The 14,030-nt window shown below is 34.7% G+C and overlaps 1 protein-coding gene across 6 annotated transcripts in view; it reads left to right on the plus strand.

The window, feature by feature from the left end:
- The window catches only part of stxbp4 (syntaxin binding protein 4), a 90,669-nt gene that overhangs the window by 13,476 nt on the left and 63,163 nt on the right, over positions 1 to 14,030 (plus strand). For all 6 annotated transcript variants that reach the window (XR_015925388.1, XM_088599636.1, XM_088599637.1 and 3 more), the window contains exons 6-11: positions 2,486 to 2,571; positions 3,944 to 4,073; positions 4,789 to 4,921; positions 7,392 to 7,498; positions 10,086 to 10,311; positions 11,264 to 11,342. Coding sequence is in view for 5 of the 6 variants with exons in the window: in XM_088599636.1 (XP_088455762.1) it covers positions 2,486 to 2,571; positions 3,944 to 4,073; positions 4,789 to 4,921; positions 7,392 to 7,498; positions 10,086 to 10,311; positions 11,264 to 11,342 (761 nt within the window). In the remaining variant the exon portion in view is untranslated. The remainder of the gene's footprint in view (positions 1 to 2,485; positions 2,572 to 3,943; positions 4,074 to 4,788; positions 4,922 to 7,391; positions 7,499 to 10,085; positions 10,312 to 11,263; positions 11,343 to 14,030) is intronic.

The raw sequence follows: 14,030 nt of genomic DNA on the forward strand, positions 1-14,030 counted from the left end.
AACTAGCTGGCTTACTTTTGAGGCGGCTGCTTTTACGGGGAATACACATTGACATTTTCAGGGCACAGGTCTATTAACAACTTACCTATAGGGTAGTATATTTTCCTTAGAGGAAAAAGCAAAACTTTCCTTCTCATCCCTAAAAAAGAGCATTCCACTTATCTGTGTTGTCCATAGCATTCCAGAATTTTCAGTAGAATGTTCAGGACTGGACTTCATATTCAGTACCATAATCTTACAATTCTGAATTAATTTACAAATGATCTACTATTATAATAACAATTTTACAAAGAGCAATACTATTAAAAGAAAACATGTTGATAGATGAATTCAGATTTAAACTAAATTACATTTAACGTTTTTATGTGTTTTATAATCTGTACATACTGTATGCTTTAGTTTTTTCCATACATAAAATAGTTATAACTGTACAGAAAACTTAATTTTTGTCATACAATTTTGAACAGTCTTAGGGAGCCATTAAACTAATTATTTTATCCTGGTCTATTGTTTTGAAAGAATGTTCTTTTTGAATGGAATTGAAGGAGCAGAAATCTTTTTTTCTTATGTTGTGGTATCTCAGTCTGTATTTCTGAAGACTGAAACGTAGGTATAGTTACCAATGTAATCTAATTATTTTTAATCTGTTTTTCCAGGACTAGCAAAGGAGTGATGTTTAATGGGATGTCCTTGTTTGGTTGTCACTAATAATTACTTTTGAATTTAGTGTTGATTTTCATCATTGTATAAAATAAATATTTAGAAAAGTATGGATATTAGCATCAAGTTAGTATATTGCTTAATTTAGCCAATTTTATTCACATACAAGCAGATATTGTCCTGTGCATAGATGATGTTGAAAAAGGACACAAGACCTTTCACATCTGAATTCTGACAAAACTGAAATTGTGCTATTGGCACTCCGCAGATGTGTCAGTGGTCTTAAAATGTGTTGATAGTCTTAGAGCAAGGCTCCTGGTGCCGTATTTGATGCATTTGAAGCCAATGTTCTCAATGTGATGAGGTTGTCATTTTTCATTTTCATATCATTTCTGACATTACTCTCACAATCTGATGCAGAAAAGTTAATACATGTCTTTGTCCTTACCAGGCCTGGTTATTGTAATGCACTGTTGGCTTGTGGATCCAAACACGTTCTAAACAAGTAGCTTCATGTTGAGAACTCAGCTGCTCAGATCTTAACTAGATAAAAAATGCATGACCATGTATCATATGTTTTAGCTTCCCTGCACTCGCTCCCTGTGGGTTTCAGAATATAATTCAAATTAATCATCCTCATCTTTAAGGGCTTGAATGGTTTGGCTCCTGCCAGTAACAGTGAACGGCTAACTCCCTTTCCGTCTTCACATCATTTGCACTCTTTGGTCTCTGGCCACTGGCTTTCAGTTCTCAAAGTAATGCTCTAAACACCTAGAGACAATTAATCCTGTTCTGTTGCTCCAGGACTGTGAAATAATCTTTCACCCCAAATTTAATTTTATAAGTCAGTCAACACTCCCAACTAGTGTTTTAAAACTCATTTTTATATTCTAGCTTTTAAATCTGTTTAATTTATTGTATTAATTTGTAGAGACCTTTAGCTGATTTGTTAACTGTAAATGCCCTGAGATTACGTTTTGTTGAAAGCACTGAATAAAATTAAGGTGATCATCATTAAAATCTCAGGTTTGTGGTGTACATTTGCAAACATCCACCAGATGGAGACAAAACATTATTTTTGTTCACAGGAGCGTGCAGCTGATCACTAAAGAACGCTTCAATTTTGGCTAGATCTATCTTTTAATTTTGTCAATTGGAAAAAAGGAGTACCTAGTATCAAACATATCCTGTGTCCTCACATTACCTTTTAAGAGTAAATGTAATTTGTTTCTTTTTATAGAATATAATTTATGCCCAGTCACTAATTTTATGAAGCTGAACTCATTCAACTGATAATATAAACATATTAAATATTGTATGATGATTTGTTAAAATGTTCACATGACACTTTTACTTAATTAAATGTGTTAAAGTCTGAAGTAATTTCACCTGTCTGATTAACAATCTATTTTAAATTGGAAACCTTTCAACCAGCACTTTGTAGCTACAGTATATCCCATATTTCTAGCTTTTGTGAAATAAACACATTTTGGAAAACTGAAAAGAAGCAGTGCAGTGTTCATGTTCTGTAGTGTCCAGTGAGTGAGTCTGTATTAACCCCCCTCTCTCAGTGCAGTGTTAATGTACTGTAGTGTCCAGGGAGTGGGTCTGTATTAACCCCTCTCTCTCAATGCAGTGTTAATGTGAAGATGAATGGCAATATAAAAACTTTAGGTATTTCTTTAGAACAAGTCTTGGTGACCTTCTAAGCATTCTTGCACATATTGTTATGTTAAATTGGTTACTGAAAAGGCACTGTTGTGTCACTGTTGTGATCAGAATTCGGTGAAACGCATCAATATAATTAATCTTTGTTCTGTTTCAGGAGAGAATTCAAACAACTAATGGAGAAGTATGGCTCTAGCAATAGTACAGGTTCTGACCGAAGTTCCCCAACCCCTCTAGCTCCTGGTGGGTTTCTTACACTTCATTTCATATTAGACACAATTACAAAAGTCCTCACTTAAGTAGTAAATAAATAACAGAATTCTGCATTCAGAATTTGTTTATATTTCTGATTTATTGTTCCTTAATTTTTAAAGATGTTATAGGTATCCAACTTCTTTTAAAAAATGATCTTGCAAAATTTACATAGTTTAAAAAGCTGTCTCCACTGTGTTTTATTGATCTCTCCTATCAGCTTAATTTAAATTACTGCACAATATAAATTGATTTTCTATTTTTTTTCACAAGAACACAGAAATTGTAGAACTTCTACTTTATTTAACAGATATAGCAAAGGTGTGGTTTAGCTGGCTTTTTTCCATTATAACAAAAATATCCAGTTATATAAAGAATTGGATTTTATAAGGGAATACGATAAAGACTAAAATATCAAACAGACTGCAAAACACATCCACACAGACACCGGCAGAACCTGTAACCTCCAAACTGGAGCCACTTACACCTCTAACCCAGGACTGTGCCATCCCTGTCTGACATATCAGTTATGGAAATCTTGATTTTGTTTGGATTTCATTTCTGTATCTAGTGTGTTTTCTGAAGTGTGCTATGTAGGATGCATATATTGTTTATACAGTAAGTTGTATTAAAATGTTATTTATAGCCGAAAAAGCACAGTTTCAAATTCAAGTCATTTTTTAAACTTAGAGTTGACAATCATTTTTTTATACCCACCCAGTATAGACTAGCTACTGTAGGTGTGAGTGTTTCAAACCTCTGCTCACAGCTATGAACCCCACAACAGGTGAGAATTAAAAAGATAAAGGCACACCTCCAACTTGTCCACCTTTGAGGTATTTGCTTTCACACACATCACTGGGAACACAGCCCCATACTGGAAGTCAGGGGTCGACTGGACCAAAAGCACTTCCCTCACCAACAGCATCGCTTGCCTCCCGGCTGCCTGCAGGGTCGCTGTGTCGCTGAGAGGCATGAGAGCACTGGCCGTCAAATAGATACTCGTAATTTTGATGTGCCAGGGAGCCACCAAACGGTGCTTGATCCCTGTAGCCTGGGATACTGTGTCAGAAGAAGGAGCTTGATTCAGCACCTTGCCTTGTCTGCTGTAACTTATATTGGCAGGGTCTCAAGTACATTATAACCATTAGTAGAATAAATTCTATATTTATGTATTAATAAGAATAAATATCAAAGACTGCGTCCTGAAGCGGAAAAAAAAACATGGAACAACAGACATTTGGCTTTTTTATCATTTGACGGAACATGAAAAATTATTTTTTTGACAAAAATATATTGTTAGATCCATTCCGCCACAGAGGCCAAGAGTAATTATAAACAGGTCTGCCCTTCTGGTTTTCAGGAAAGGTGATTGAAACTGCATCATCATCATCATCATCTAGATCCACCAGCCCCCAGCTCTTAAGTCCAAAGGACATAGTCACAAGCTATTCTGGCAGCTATGCTGCCCCTGCAGCACCGCAAGCAATGACGTAAGTTTTGGGATAAATAAAAAAGTATCTTGTTATGTGTTAAAAGCGAGTTTACTATGAGTTTACTATGAGATTTCAATAAAAATGAAACATTGGTTTATTTGGTTTTTTTATACAATCTGTCATAATCAAATGCAGTTATTCATTTGCAAAGGTCCATATACTGTACAGTACAATACTGTCATTAAGATACTGCAGAAAACAAACCGAAATCTCATTCTAATTAGATTGTATTGACTAGACTTTGACATTTCTGAATATGAAAATAGCAAACAGATGAATAAATATAGATGAATTAGAGCTCTATTTGAAAAAAAAAATATTTTGACCTCAATTAACATCACATGCTGTAAGCTTAATAAGTGATGCCCAAAACTTGCCTCTCTTATTTGTGTTCAAATACTTTCAGGATTTACCTGTGTGTTATTTATTGCTATTTAAATAGTTTAAGCCCTCATTTAATAGATTTTATAGATTATGAATAGATATCAGACAGAAGGCCAGAAGGATTAGTCCTGGTCCAGGGTGATTGCATTGATACATAATTTACTTGCTGTATAGGTGTAGGTATTCATGAAAACCTCCCACACATGAGATTATGCAAACATCAGCTCAGGGTCAGCAAGAAAATCGGAAGCCTATTGCACCGTTTTTTAATCGAGCTGCAAATATCCTCTACCCTGATGACCTTTAATTCTGCTGTCTCTTCATGCAGTGACAGTGCAATTCAGTTGATATGTGTTGCCAAGGGAACAGGTCTGGGCCTGAACATCAAGGGAGGAGCAAACCGAGCTGAAGGGCCTATGGTTTACATCCAGGATATCGTACCAGGTGGTGATTGCCACAAGGTGATTATCTGAATCCAGCTTTACTTTTCATTCTCTGTTTATGGTGCTGCTGAAAATCAGCTGTTTTATTTCTGTTCATCAGGAGGGCATGAAACACAGAACAAAAATATAGTCTCTGTTTGCCAAATATTTGCAGGTAGGGCAATGATTCTAGTGCTCTCCATTTCTGCTGAAACAATTGTGTTGTATCTTTAGTCACTTACTGTTTTAAAAGCTGTGCTCACTGATCCTTCTGCCTTAAATTTAGATTTAACTAAAAAAAAAGAGAAATATATAATAATTCTCATTTTCAGTGATGCCCAGACCAGAAAGGCAGCAGGTAATGCACATGACAAAAAATGGCAGTAGAAAAAAGGCTGTGCAATTGAAAGAATCAAAGAAAAGTAAATGTAATAAATAACTAAGCTAGAATTAACAAGCAATAATTACAATACCGGGTCTAGTTCTGATGATTTTCAAAGGTGATCCATTATAAGATGTAGTACAGTATATGTATTTGAAGTAAGAAAGCAAAGATGAACAGCTGGTTCAGGATCTTTATGGGTCACATATTGCTCCTTGTTGTATTCATGGCTTGACTCTGATTCAATACTGGGGAAATTCAGGATACCACTTTCCTGGTTTTGGCCTTATTTATTGTGTTTTGTAACTATTTTATTTATATATTTTCATATAGAACCACTTGGAGCCACTGAGTAAAACATTATTGACAATATTACTACTCTAGAATATGTTATGGCCAGTTATTTAAAAACATACAGGATATTTTAACCAACAAGACAAAATAGACTTATTTTGCAAGATGTGGGATTAACGTTTGGCACAAATTATCATGCTAATGTACTAATTGATTAAAATCGAAGTGCATGCAAAAAAAAAAGTGCATGCAAAAGTACTGTATTTTGGTAGCTCTTTATACAGTGCAGAAAAACCCTACCAAAAAATATTGGATAATACACCTTTATTATTGTCATTTCTTTTGAGTCCTTCAAGGATGTCAAATACTGACATTGCAAATTCATCAAGTGTAATTAGGTACTGTTTGTTAACCAGCACTTACAGTCTTTCACAATATTGAACATTGATTTATCCTAGTGTGCTAAACTGTGCTTATCTGAAAAATATTTATCCTAGTTGTGTTAATTATGATTTTTAATGAATTAACTAATCTAAAATATAGTGTATGTTGAAGACATCTTTTTCACCTTCTAGAATAACTGTATGTTCAATTACAAAGCAGACTTTTAATATCTGGCTGATAAGCTCATCCAAATGATAAACCTTTCCCTAATGTTTCATTTCTGTCAGTCCTAGGAACTGTGTGTGAGATCTGACTTGTGCTAGGTTAACTGATGTTTATAGTCGAAATGCTCAGAGCCTTCTGACAGTCCACCGACAAGACATAAAGACTCACATATCAGCAGACCTACTGAAACATAAACTGAAAATATGCATTAGTTTATTTTTGCTAACAAAAAGTAAACAGAAGGGCAGACTGCCTCAATAACATGATCCACAAAAACCCCCCTAGATGCATCATATTTCACATATTTTAGATGTCAGTACAGCTGACTACAGCCATCAAAATTAAGTATATAGTCCATCAACTAATAAACCCAAATATAACATAGCTCTCTTAGCATTTAAATTGGGTTTCAGAAAGAATAACACTGATGTCTAATTTATGCTTTTAAAAGCTTTTTAAAGCTGCACACAACTGTGTGTACTCCAGTAATCACATCCATACTGTAGGTTTGGAAGTGGCTTTAGGAACCACATTATTTGCTGAAATTGATTTCCTACCTAGAGACAGTATTCTAAAATTAAATTATGCTCTGGAAAGCCTGTTAAGCCACACTAGCCACTGAAGGAAGGATTTGGCTTTAATTCTTTTTCTTGAAGAGTAACCGCTGAAACTGGAGTTATCTTTTAAATCTAGACTTTGCAGAATTGCCTGTCTAATCTGTGTAAATTAACCTGTTTTAGCTCCTCATTAAGGAGAGAGCTGGTGTTGTTTTTTTTACTGTGTTAATCTGAAAGCAGATGTAAAGGTAGTCCTTCTATTGATTTTTCTGGGGCTTTTCGCAGTGTTGCTTTGTAAATAATATCACTTTTAAAGATAAATGAAAACATTGGATATATGTTTAAACTTAAGAACATTATTAAATTAATATTTCAATTATATTTTTATACTCTAGGTATCAGAATATCAGAGGTTTTCGGATAATTTTCTTACATTAAATACTACAGAAATGCCTGCGATCTGCTAATATTTGTAGTTTGCTTGTTCTGATTCACTTTTTGTTGAAATTGAAGTTTTTTTTTTACTAAATATAAAAAACACTAATATTTTATTGTACTAGAAATGATCATTTTATAACAGAACTTGACTATTTCTTGGGTGAGAAAAACAATGGATGGTAACTGAATAATGTGTCTCTTTTTAAAAAAAAATACTTTCCTTAAATAGGATGGAAGACTTAAACCAGGAGACCACCTAGTATCAATCAATAAGGAATCTTTAATAGGAGTTACATATGAGGAAGCAAAAAGCATGTTAACCCGGACAAAACTAAGGTATGTTTTTTTATTTAATGGCAAAGCTACAATCATTTGCACTTCATTTGAGCAAAAGCATACAAATGAAAACACAGTATAACTATTTTTGGGGGAATATATTATTTCAAACTGGTTTTATCACCAGTTAATATCAACAACTTCCACATGCTTTCAAGGCCGACTCAAATTTAGATGTAAGGTTATGTTATATAGTTATTACGGTAAAAAAGCTCTCCAAATTGATCAGTTAGTTCCTTTGCTTTCCCAGTATTAACAGTCATAAAGGTCTGACTGTTGGAACTCTAAAGAAACTGCAGATTGCCCTTTCCTGATTACTGTATTAAAATAAAATCTACATATACATTTTGTTATGGAATATGCACGTTAATATAAGGTATGAGTAGAGACTGAGAAGTTAAGGATGAGGATGTTTTTGTAGGTACTTGTCATAATCAGGGCATTTAAAATAATTCTGTTTGCAGACAAGATTTTTTATCAACAATGATACATTTCTGAATGGGAGGAAATGAAACACTCCAGTCAGAGAAAGAGTAACACAGTCCAGACTTTTTATTATATCACAGCTGCTTATTCCAGTCTTTGAGTGGCAAATTTACTGCACTATAATATATATCTCGGTTTTCATATCTGAAATAACTTTTTGCTTAACAGCACTATGACTGGAGAATTTCCATTTTATAGTCTTAAGAGGAAACATAAAAAAGTTAAAAGTCCTAAAAACACAGCCCTGCCCAGATGTTTTTCTGCTATGTCATTTTTCCAACGTGAAAATCATGTATTTGCCTCTGTAAGTAACTATAAAACTGCTTATTTAGTTCATGGTTTTGTGAAGGGGAGTTAAGCTGAACATTTATAATAGAATCAATTACTCTCGACTGAGTTACAAAGCAGCTCGTTGTAAACTACAGTTGTTCAGTTTCATTCAATGTTTATTACTTTCTTATTAAAACACACGGATAGTGGGATCTTCAGAAATGGCTAAAGTGTCTTCCTGGCAGGAATTTGGACTGATAAGGGCACAGGAAGTGGCTTTGTATAAAGCATACAAGCATATAATGTGGTGTGCTTTTTTTAGTGCAGTCAATTAATCAGCAGCTAATCAATGTTCATTGAGTGGGCTGGTTGTGTGACATTTGTCCTTAGTTAAAAAAAAAACTTTGATCCCCCTACTCTAGAAGAGGCAGTAAAAAAGTATATTTTTCAACAAACAAAAAAATGCTCTTTTTTCGGTGCATCTGTCATACTGATTCAGATGTGCTAAATGCTTGTTTACCAGACTCTGTTCTTCCAGTGTTTATGAGTCCTTTTCAAACCCCTAGTCCATTGCACAGTCCGGCGCTCCTACACAGCAGACTTTACTGAGATGTTGTTAGCAGAACCATCTGGTGTATACAGAAGGGAAAATGCTTAGTGTTTTCAGACCTGCTTAATATTATTACATTACATTGTTAGTCATCTCAACTGTTCATCATGTTTTCTGCCTTTTCTTTTAAAAAAATCATAAAATAAATATAAACATTTACTTTTCTTCTGTTGCTCTCTACATTTAAAATAAAATAAAATGCTTTATACATTAAAATAGTGCAAGATTGATTTTATTTCGGATTGAAGACAGCCAAAAAAACAAAAGGCTAAAGGGAAGGTTTCAGCACTTTTACCTCTAATGCAAAATAAATCCTACACTTAAGAGTTCCTTCTTAGACTTGCACCTTTAACACTTTACGCTTAGTTCCTCATAGAAGATTTGGCCTCTGGAGAGAAGTTCTTGAAAACATATTGCAGTACTATTTTTTTACTGTATATCTACTGTCATGACAACTATTATTTCTAATAATTTATTTTAAAGATATAAATTATGTTCAGTTATTTGACAAAACCTTTGGAATTTATAATATACAGTACATGTCTGAAGTAGCTTTTTCTTTTACCAAATGGATCAGGAATTCTTTCATATGTGCATATTATGAAATGAACAATGGTTTCTTTATATTCAGAGAATCAAAACACCTTTGAGATTTCTGCAGTTTTTTGTTCTATTATATACAGTACTCACATAAATATACATGCTATGCCTTGTGTATATGGTTTCTGTCTTTAAGAATTGATGCTACACCAAAGTCCTCTCTGCTTGGTCATTAAAGATATCCTCACACTGTTTCTAACAATAGGGTTGTTAACCCCAGTATCCTGGTTCCACTTAGAACTCACAGAGTGTGTTCTCTCTAATGTTTCCCCTTCAAACAGTTTCTCAATTCTCTACCTAATCTGCTGTATACTGGTGTCTCCGCACCCCAGGTGAGGGCTGCACTGAAAAGTGCTGTACTGAAAAGTACTGTATCAATCTGAGTGATCATTTTTATTGATGCTGTGGTGCAATTACAGATTGCATGAGAAACGTCAGCCCCGTTTTTCCATCAGGAAGAGGCACATTTGATATTAATAACAGTAGAACACTTGTGAATACTACATAAGTTACTTCTCATGGGAAACCGAGGTATCAGATGATTTGAAGAGCTTTTTGTGTGGTTTTATTAAAAGGCTAGAAGCTCACAGATTCCACTAAATCTATTCTTTCTTACTACAGGCCAAACCCCACGGTGGAAATTGCTTTTATTCGTAGAAGGTCCTCCTCTGGTTCTGGCAGCGGCCCTCAGAGCCCCATCACCCTGCAGCCTTCAGTGAATGGGAACAGCCACTTATTGAGGCCCACAGGGTTGGGAATACTCTCTCCCCCAGTGAACCTTATTCCAAAGATGTCGTCCACCCCTAACACAGGAAGTGAGACCTTGCCTTCTGTGAAACTAGGCCAAGTAAGACATCGGCTTGGTTCTTTTCTCACACGTCAAATTGCACACAGGCTAAAAAGCCAGAATTCTGACTTAGTCTTACTTCTTAAATGATTCCTAAAATGATGTGGAATTTTCTGTTGACCTTCATAAGTACTGTAGTAATTCCTTGATGAATACCAATGGTCTTTAAATGTATTCTTAATGATTTTGCAATTCAATACTGTATTCTCTTAAGGCTAACTTTTTGATTTTGTTTATCTGTGCAGAGCATGGATTGCCTTTTTTTTTTCAAAATCTTTATTCAGCTTGTAGAAATATGAAAGTGCTCCCATGTGATAGAGCCTATACGGAGTTCTCTCAGAGGGTATTTTGAGTAAGGACTCAGTAATTAACTGTGACCAGGCCTCTTCAAGTGATACTGTACAGTTGCCCAAGTACTGCTGTGGATGGTTGAGCTTGAGTTGGCTAGTGTGTCTTTGGTTTGTCGTAGCAACCACTGTGACCTTGTCATTGTCATCAGTGAGAGCTTCTTTGTAAATTCAAACGAGGCGAACTTTTTTGTAAATTACTAGGGAGTTCTCGGTCCTTCAGTGTCAGTGGTGTACGAGGCAGGTTAGTTAACAATTGTCAGTCCCAGACTTAGAAGGTATAAAAATAATGGCAATTTCAGTTTTTTTAAAAGCAAGATTAATATTTTTCACCTTTTAGTAGAGAAAGATAATTGTATTAATAAGTTAAACTGTGCTTTATTTTAATTTGTGAACATGTTGAGGTTAATTCCATTGAAAAGAAAAAACAGTCTTTTAGTATGGATTTTTCTTAAATATTTTGCAATATCTTTTTTGTAGATGGTAATAAATTGAATCAGTGCACTTTTGTTAGGTTTGATGATGCTTCTTGTAACACAAAGTAACAATAAGAGGTTGAGACAGATGTTTCTTGCTTCTGAGAATTGTTTTTTTTTTAATTCCAGAGCCGAATTGTTCCTGCAAAGAAAGATCAGTCTCCTGTTATCTCAGCAGACTGTAATCCCTCAGTTGACCCCAGTACAGGTACTGTATTGTATTATTTTTTATTCGCTCATTGCAGCATTTGGACATTTCAATTCCAGCTAAGGCAGGGAAATTTAAAAGAAAGGGTATATTGTAAAATATAGTTCAAAATAAATGTTGATCCTAAGACTTTTGGAACAACACCTTCCAAATGCCAACACTAAGTTCGCATTTGTTACCTTCACTTAGGCATGTAGCTTTCAGACTGTAGAGTTCTATTTGTACGTGTTTAATATTTTTACAATTAAAGACTCAGATATTGGAGGTTCCCCAGTGGTTCAGTCAGTTAATTATTTGCTTCCAGTGTGGATTGAGTTTTACGACCCAAATGTAACAGTTTAAAAATGTGTTGTGTCTCTGGCTTACTGTGACCAGAGTTTCCCATGTGGCAGTGCACAAGTGGCACCTTCGGGGTAGGCTTGTAATTAGTCAATCAGGGCTCTCTCAGCTCCCAGCAAAGCGATGATCTGTATGACTTAGTAGGCAGCTGCATCCAACAAAATAAGTATATATAGTATATAGATAATAAGTATATAACCCATTGAATAGTAAACACAAATATAGCACCCCAATCATGCATGCTCACAGTGAGGAGTGTGCCTCTACTCCTCTAATCAACACAGATGGTCTGCAGTCACCGCAAAGCATGCAAAAAGGTGATGGACTCAATGAAAGGATGGATTGGAATTTGCCACTTTTACTTGTCCTTCCCATGTGGGCATAAGGGCCATCACTATGTATGAAAAAGGAAAGACTCAATTACCTATTCCCAGTTGGGAGTGTACATAATAAAGAAATAATTGATTATTCTAAATTTGTAATGAAAAACATAAAAGACTCAGATGCTGACTGAGAAATGAAATAATGTATATTGTACATATACACTTGTTTAATTAGCTGTTTTTTAAAATTAGGCAGTTGAGCCAAGTCTAAGCAAGTTCTCCAGTCTTCACATATCGTTTATGATGCAATTAAGGGTTTTTATGTCTGTCGGATTGTTATGCTTGCGTAGGTTTCTGTAATTTAATACAGTCGTCACCTATCAGCTCACAGAAATATCCAAATATCCTGCCTGCTTCAGCCTTTAATAAATGCATTAAGACATAATTTTATGTAGACACTTGATTTGTTATAGAGAAGCAGATGTGAAAGGGAAGACATCTGCTGGTCAGTGTGTTGTCTTCTAACTGTTTTGTGGCTGCCAGATGTTTCTGAAAATATATATCCTTAATAAATGTTTGTTTTTCTGTAACTTCTGAGAATTATAATCACTGTGTGTTCATTTGTGAAAAATAGGCAAACCAGAAGAAAACAGAAAAAATTCAAAGCTTTTTACTTTAAAATTGTTTTTTAACAAAATGCAATAAACAATTGCCCTGTAAATAAATTTGAAAATAAAACTTTATGGACATTTTCTAATCATGAAAAAATATGATATTCGAAACAGAATGTGAACCTTATTGACCTTGAAGATAGAAATCCATGTGCTTCCAGCTTCTGATGAAGGCCTGCAAGCAAACCTGAAATAAATCAGTTTGTTTTGTATAGAACTGTGATAAATATTAGGATTTATGCAGTATATACATATTAATTTGGTGTAAAAGCAATTTTCATGCTCACGTACATGTTATCATTTGTGCAAAGCTTTTATGTATCAAACAGAAAGAGGCTCCTGGAAAGGTTGGTAGGCATTGATAGCATTCGATAGGCTGGTAAGGACCACATAATAAGACCATATTTTCTTCTGATTTTAGTGTAGGTGGAGTTGCTATAGAAACCAGGAACATAGTGAAATTGCAATAATGAAATGGTGCTTTTCAGATCATCTAGTTGAAGTTGAACACATATCCGGTAAGGTGAATATTGAAGTGTAGTACAAATGTTAGAGAAAATAACAGTATTTTTTTAAACCTTAAGCCAAAATTAGTTCTATGTACCCCCTTTATTTGAGGTGGCTGCTTAGAATCTACATATTGTAAGAAATTACAGTAATAAGTAAGAAAGATAATTGGTATGGTCTGTACTTAAAAAGATAAGCCAGGTATTATTATGCATATCTTTAAGTATGTGAAATAATACATTCTCAAACTATATAGTAGGCATCTCCTGTTATTCCAGTTATTTTCCACATTCTGAACTATTTTTAACATTTTTTACTTTGTATCCCTTTTCTACAGAAAATGTATTCTAATTTCAAGCATAAAGCTAAATCTACCTCAGCTTCAAAACCAGATTTAATTAGAAATATTATTTGTACAGTGGTCTTGTGGTTTGGATCGGATGCGTTACATTTCGGAATTGCCAATAATCTTTTTTTCTCATTCCCTTTCAATTGCACATTGTTAATCAGCTCACTGACATCACTGCAAGCTCACAGTCTTGCTGCAAGTCCCAGGAGCTCCTGTTAAATGTTTCACTGATTCAGACTCACCCAGCCCTCATGGTGCCTGGCCAGTTCAGTGACGGGGATTCTAGGGGGATCAAGCAAAAATGAAATGGTCCTGACTTAAAATAGTAATGCCCAGGTTACAGGGCTTGAACATACTGTCATAAGCTTCTTTATTGGTTGTTGAGCTACTCAGGAACCGCTTATTATGAATTTTTAGGTGATTATTATTTGATAATTATTATTTCTGTTTGCTGAAAATTTGTTCCCACGGGGATTGTCATTCACATCAGCTACACAGC

Source organism: Lepisosteus platostomus, chromosome 11 (genome assembly GCF_059453375.1).
Source record: "Lepisosteus platostomus isolate fLepPlt1 chromosome 11, fLepPlt1.hap1, whole genome shotgun sequence".
Classification (NCBI taxonomy): domain Eukaryota; kingdom Metazoa; phylum Chordata; class Actinopteri; order Semionotiformes; family Lepisosteidae; genus Lepisosteus; species Lepisosteus platostomus.